The 7,500-nt window shown below is 41.4% G+C and overlaps 1 protein-coding gene across 1 annotated transcript in view; it reads right to left on the bottom strand.

The window, feature by feature from the left end:
• Nucleotides 1–442, bottom strand: part of LOC143032797 (nose resistant to fluoxetine protein 6-like) — a 23,847-nt gene extending 23,405 nt beyond the window's left edge. The window contains exon 1 of the mRNA XM_076197848.1: nucleotides 1–442. This exon is cut by the window's left edge and continues 103 nt beyond it. Within this exon, the coding sequence (XP_076053963.1) occupies nucleotides 1–27 (27 nt within the window). The 5' untranslated portion in view covers nucleotides 28–442.
• Nucleotides 443–7,500: the final 7,058 nt, after the last annotated feature.

A 7,500-nucleotide genomic window follows, 5' to 3' on the forward strand; every position in this document is an offset into this window, starting at 1 on the left:
AGAGATTGTCCACAGAAAGGTTTTCATATTTGTTGGATTCAACAGGAACTAGATTTTGCACTTATCCCAACTTTCGCGATGAAGAATTAGAGAGAGAGAGGAAGGCAGATGAACGGACGGACAGGATGGCACAGAAGAACTGCAATTGTATGAGCAATTCACGAAAAAGAAGAAGAAAAAATCAAGGACTACATAGGGTAAAAGAAAAACACTTGTATCCACACGCTCTTGTGTCAATTAACTGATGGGTGGTGGAGGGTTTTCGCTTGTAGGAGAGGACCCTACATATATTTTTTCTTTTTCCTAAATGATTTGGGTAGTGGAAGGTCTGAGTGGCTACCACACCTCACCCAACGCCAGCAGACAACAAACAAGACTTCTTGCATGCAATCGTAATCGAGTGATCACTTAAAACCAGCCAAGGGCGTATTATCATGTATCTAGGGCATTAGGAATAAGATAAACAAGTTGCGTCGTTATCAGAAGGTGGTGATAATTCATATCTACTTAATAACGTTACTTACTGCGTAAATGACTCAGCTTTTACGCAGGAGCCATGTGACTACCATAAATAAAAATATATTTTTGACCATTTTCATGTTGGTTTTCATAATTAGTACTTACAGTTATCAATGATAAATTCTCGGTATTGATATATCAAAGCAACCAGTATGGGCGACATTAATGATCTTGTCCCTATGGTAATGACAAACCCAACACGAGTATCCAGCATCTGTCACGCTAGTGTTGTGATCTTTCTCGACTCCGAAACAGGCACCAATGATGTCGAGGGTCCTATTTGTGCCAAGACAAACACATTCTGACGCAAACGGTGTGATAGAGTGAAGAGGAATATCAACATATCCACAAGGTTTGCCTCGAAATAGGTTTGGTTTGGATCCCTTGTTCCAGTCAAAGGGAATGTTACCGCAGTGCCAAACGGCAGACAGCACTGCATGCAACCCGGGGGTCATGATATCACCTCCTGTTTTCAACAACTCCACGATGACGTTGCAGATGCCGGGTGCATTTCCACCTTTCAGCTTACTCAACCTACCCTTCTAACCTCACCCAGAGATAGCTGAGTTTCGCTTCATGAGCAGTCATCCGAACACCAACTAAAGGAAGCTGGCCATTTGAAGGGTCAGTCGTATGCAACTACTCGGCACAGCGATCTCTACGTCCATCCACATCTATTGGCTGCTCGGACAGTGCTCATCTGGGTCACAATCTGGATGGGCATTTTCTTTAGGACTCAGTAGACAGGTCTGAGTTTATTTGCACTGGAATGACCTTGGACATACTGAACGATTCCCCTGACACACCAATCCATCTCCTCTCCCAGGAGAACACTAGTTCGCCGTTTCAGAGTCCTGTTCATGACCAGGTCCCCAGTCAACATGAGAGCATGACTCATCTCTATATTCTTGTGCTTCATGCGATATGTCACACCAGTCCTCTATCTTAGACGCCCTCTAGTCCTTGGCAGCTTTTATTTTCACATTTGAATGTATCCCACAGTTCTTCAGAATCCTCAACGACGCCAAAAACTTTAAGATTACTACTTAATATTCTTAGGCAATGATATAATTCCTGGGCTACTCCGGACAAGAACCTACTGGATTACATTTCGGGAGGATCCTCCTGGACTTGACGCGCAGCCAGATTGTCGCAACCAGAGGCCACTCCCTTTGTGTAATCAAATCAAAACAAACCCTTTAAAGTACGTTTTGTGGATAAAGATGTCGATTGAGATAGACTTAAGCTGCTCTATTACGTGCCAAAGGGATAAAATCCTATGGTAGACGTGATAAAAATATCTATGATAAATGTGAATACATATTACCGAAAACACACATTATCTATCATATGAAGTAAGGTTAAAGTTTACCAGGTTTGGTCATTTTAGGTCAAAAGTTGTATGGTCATCAGGAAATATGATATCAGATATTATGCCTATGACTAAGTAGTGTACTGGTGACGTAATGGGAAGCGTGCATGTTTCGCATTCACTTAATTGTGGGTTCGAATCCTGCGCTCCTCTCCGTATCTCAGTAGTGACTGACCTGCCTCAAGTGACAGTTTGTACAGCAGCTACGCTCCTATTGACGTAAGGTCCTCACCTTCTATGTGTAAGTATACTGAAAAATGTATAATATGCATCTAACTACAATGAAAGAAAGTTTAACAAACACACAAAAAAATTGTGCCTCTGATAACTCTTCAATTCATTATTCCCATGACATCTAAAATGTTTCTAAATTTAGGCAAACATGTGACGACAATTTATCATTACTGATGATGTCATATCGTCTCCAACTTCAACAATGTGTTCAATGAAAACTAACTGTACATATTTTTGATGGACATTACACAAAAAGACATTCTACGCCGGTGATAAGGTGTCAAATAATGTATTTTATTTTGTGTGTGCTTGTCCATTTTAAAAATGCTGTTAATGTTGTTCTTTTTACCGAGGTCTTGGTGGGACCAACTTACGTCATGTAGATGAAATCTTTCGGAGCAGGAAAATAAGATATTAATTGAAGGTATATGTTGATAGACTGGATTTTTCGTTTAATCCTTGGCCTATTTAAAGCCTTTATGCGTTTATGCATCCTCAAGATGAAGAGAAGAGAAGAAAGAAGCTGAGGGGCATACGCCAGGAGGCGTTGAGTAGCTGCGGGCGAAGCCGTCACCTTTGCCCTAGCATGCGCTTTGGGGGCTGTTGAAGCAGTCACTACTGGAAATGGGTGAGGAGTGCGGGATTCGAACCCACAACTAAACGATTGCGCCAGCAGCGCACAATCACAGATGGGAAACTGATTTTTTTTTCCTTCTTTGTGCTCATTCTTCAACACAAAATCAGTAAACGTGAGCATCAGAGCGTCAGCATAGATTTTCATTACATCATCTCACTTTCTTCCTGTTGTAGTTATTGTTCTTGGTTTTACTGTTGTTGTTTTTTATGCTGTTGTTGTTATTGTTGTTGTTAATGTTATCACTGATTTAGCACTCAGAAGCTGGGTTATGAGCGCATAATTACAGCACAATAGGACTATAAAATCCTTTCCTAACCCAATTTGTTCTTCTCAAAAGTCTACATTTTCAAACATTTGTTCAACTCTCTTTTGAGGTTTTATATAATTTACCTGACTAGTCATTTTCTTAATGTTTGCAAATACTATAGACCTCCCGTTTCTAAGGGGACACTTAAGTTTCTTTCACCGTAAGACCCTTATAGGCGAAATAAACCAAGAGAAAATCTTTACTCGTTTCGTCTATACACGATCCCAAATCTTTTCATGTTGTTCTAGCCGCTACCAATTAATTACGATTGTTTAATCAAGCATCAATTATTGCATTTAGAAACGGCTTGATGTTCTAGATATGTAGATATGTCATTAGATAACTATTCTCTAGCTGCTAGACAACTGAATAGTAAGATATTACATTTAGAAAAAAATATATATATATACATATATATATATATATATATATATATATATATATATATATACATGTATATATATATATATATATATATATATATATATATATATATATATATATATATATATATATATAATATAATACTGATGACCCACTTTCGGAGAAGAATAAGTGAAGATATAGAGATCTGTATATTTTGATCACTTACTGTGATCCTCTTCAGCAGATATGAGTTACAAAGTAGTTAATTAGTTAATAAAGGTTTATTGTATAAATATGTACAGCTATACATACATTGACATACAATGCGGGCAACAGCCCGCCAGTGGGTGGAAGGTGAGGGCTTAGGGAGGTCAGCGAGGGGGGGCGCCGCCCTGAGCACCCCAAGCATTACGTCCATGGGCGTGTGGCGGACAAGGAGGGCAGCTCTCGTTGCCCGACTGCTGAGGAGGCTGCCTTCTGCAGGGTGGGCGGGGGTCTGCGGCGCTGGTCGGAGGGCCTCCGTGGCCGGGCAGGACAGTAGGTAGTGCAGCAGTGGGTGGCGGCTATGCCTACCGCAGTGATCGCACTGTTGCCCTTGGAAGCCGTCATACAGCTCCTCCCTGGTGCAGTAGCCCAGCCTAACTCTTTGCAACAGTACGCCGTCCGCCCTGGGCTGTTGATGGAAGGCGCTCAACGTCTGATAGTCGGTGGTGGCGGCGTACCAAGCAGCTAGTCTTTTTGCTCCTTCTAACTGCCGGTGAGTCTGGTGGGCGCGGTGGGCTGCGGCACGCCTGGCTCGTGCCTTCACGTACGACAGACTAGGTGGCACGTGCCTGGTCACGTGGGGAGCGCCAGTGGCTCTTTTTGCAGCAACGTCGGCGGACTCATTGCCTCGCACGCCCACGTGGCTGGGCATCCAGTGCAGCCTTACCCGACGTCCCTGTGCGGCGAGGCTCTGCAGGCTGCCCAGGATGGCGGTGACGAGTCCCACGTTGTCGCCGGGGCACGGCTGCTGGAGGACCTGCCACGCCGTCATGGAGTCTGTAAGTAGGACCACAGTAGCCTCCTGGCGGTTCTGGGCGTGCTCCAGGGCCAGGTGGATGGCCACAAGCTCTGTCTGCAGGGTGGAGCAGTAATCCGGCGTCCTCTCGAGCAGTTCGGTCCCAACGGTGATGGCAGCGGCGCCCGTCCTGCTACTCTCGGGGTCGACTGAGCCGTCGGTGTAGTATATGGCACCGCCCGGCTCAGACACCTGCGCCACCGCCATGAGGGTGTGATGCCGCAGCTCCTCGGTGGTGCAGAGCGCCTTGCTGGCCGGTAGCCGGGTGGTGGAGAACTCTGCTGTGGGGGCCTCCCACGGGGGTGGGGCTCGGTAGGTGGGGGCCGGGAGGTCGGCGTGTTGCCAGCGCCAGCTGTTAATGTGGGCGAGGCTGCGTAAAAGTTGGGCAACTGGGGATTAATGACTTTCAGTTTTTGGAACGTGTCTTTGCCTAAGATTTTAATGGCATGTTTGTTAAATTCTGAAGCAGTGCTTTTTAGTGGATTTTTTTATAGTTATTCTTAATAACTTAGAATATGAAAACAAAGTTCATGATCTATTACAAGATAAAAACACATATGAACAACTATCAAAAAATCCACTAAAAAGCACTGCTTCAGAATTTAACAAACATGCCATTAAAATCTTAGGCAAAGACACGTTCCAAAAACTGAAAGTCATTAATCCCCAGTTGCCCAACTTTTACGGTCTTCCAAAATTGCACAAAGACGGCATTCCCCTCAGACCCATCATATCAAATAGGAATTCTTGTACACATAAGACCTCAAAATGGCTCACACAAATACTATCACCGTATGTAGGTTGTTTCTCAGAGTCTCACATAAAACACTCAGAAGACTTTATAAGAAAGATCAAAAGTCACAACCTACCTAGTAGTAGAAAATTACTAAGTCTAGATGTAGTTTCGTTATTCACCCAAATTGATGTAACGGTAGTCTTAGAGTTTTTGAAAGTAAAATTACAATCATACCAGAACCAGCTACCACTGCCACTAGATAAAATATTAAGTTTAACGTAACTTTGCGTCAACACCAATGTTTTTTCATTCAAAGATCTTTATTATAAACAGAAATTCGGATGTTCCATGGGCTCTAATCTCTCGCCAGTTCTAGCCAACTTATATATGGAATATTTTGAATCAGTGCTATTACCGGAAATTAAACCACCCGCCATGTTTTGGCATAGATATGTAGATGACATCTTTACGGTTTGGGATGATGAATGGGGATCATTCCAAGAATTTCACAACCAACTCAATCACCTAACGAACAATATTAAATTCAAGGTGGAATGGGAATTAGATCACAAATTACCTTTTCTAGATATTTTAATAATAAGAAATGCGGAGTCACTGTCCTTCACAGTTTATAGGAAGCCCACCCACACAGGGAGCTACCTACATTTCTTTAGCCACCATCCTGACAAAATAAAATATAGTGTAGCTTCAGGCCTATTCTTACGGGCTTTGAGAATTTGTAGCTCCCAATACTTAGATTTGGAACTAAATTCAGTGAAAAATCAACTAACAAAATTAGGATACCCGCCGTGGTTTTTACAAAAAGCTCTTAGCAAGGCCAAAATTAGTTTTCACAAAACAGATTCCCATTCCGCCATGAATCATAATTGGGATAATAGATGCATAAAATTGCCTTTTAACAAATCAATCCATGAATTGTCTCACATGTTACCAAAGGAAAAGGTAAATTTTATCTTCCATTATCCTAATAATTTGTTCAGTAAAGTTGTCAATATACATCATAGATCCAAGAGTAATACAACTCCTGGAGTTTATAAATTACCTTGTTTAGATTGCAATGATGTATATTGGGGACAGACGGGTCGAGATCTCAATACCAGGGTTAAGGAGCACAAGAACTCTGTTAAATACGGACAGGAAAATTCCGCAGTATTTCAGCACGTCGCCAATAAAAACCACCGAATAAATTGGGACGATGCTGAAATAATTTATAAATCCAAATGTAGTTTTAGAAGAAAAATAGTAGAATCCTCCTTAATAAATAATTTCCCAAATTACAACATTTCCCATGGTCAATGGTCACCAGACTGTATTTCTTCTTTTGCCATAAATAAAATGTTACCATCAACATTAGCGGTGGACAAAAATCACCAAGGCCCATGCAACGCCGGTCATGTGACCTGAGCCACCAAGATGCGAGCATGCGTGCCGGGCGTGTTGACCTGAGCCCCGTCCCCTCTTGCTACCTCACTGCTTTACTATAAATACACATTGTTCTGTACTTTGTAACTCATATCTGCTGAAGAGGATCACAGTAAGTGATCGAAATATACAGATCTCTATATCTTCGCTTATTCTTCTCCGAAAGTGGGTCATCAGTATTATTTTACAAATGTGCTACGACATATCTTTGTTGTGATATATATATATATTGTCGGAAAATTTCAAACACTGGACTCAGAGTAACAGAATTTACTACCGACGTTTATATAGCAGCTGTGATATTTGGTTATTTTTGTTCTTTTTGTTCCTTCTTTTTGTTTCGATGGACACTTTATACAAACTATGTAATTAATTTCTTTATGTCATTCAGAATTTGTTTTGTTTTGTTTGTTTTGATTTGTATCGTAGCTATAGATTGCAGTGTTATTTTGTCGGGTTTGTGATATTTGGTTCTTTATGTTCTTTTTGTTCTTTTGTTCGGTGGTTCCATGTTTATGCAAACCTTTTAGTTAATTTCTACATGTAATTCAGAACATGATTTAGTTTTGTTTTTTGTTATGATTTGCATTGTAGCTACAGAGGAGCGAATGACAGGAAGGACCGTAGGAGTGATGGCAGGCGGCTTAGGATAGGGGATTTTGCCTGGTGTGAGATTCTGTCATCATTAGCTTTTTGGATTTTAGTACCAGCATGCTCTTGCCTCTTATATTTATTTTTGTAATCCTTTGTATTAGAATGATGAAATACACACGATAATATATACATCACACTTTTGGTAAGTTTTATTATGGCGGATGTTCTTATC

Source organism: Oratosquilla oratoria, chromosome 14, assembly GCF_046742065.1.
Source record: "Oratosquilla oratoria isolate Oo_2021 chromosome 14, ASM4674206v1, whole genome shotgun sequence".
NCBI lineage: Eukaryota > Metazoa > Arthropoda > Malacostraca > Stomatopoda > Squillidae > Oratosquilla > Oratosquilla oratoria.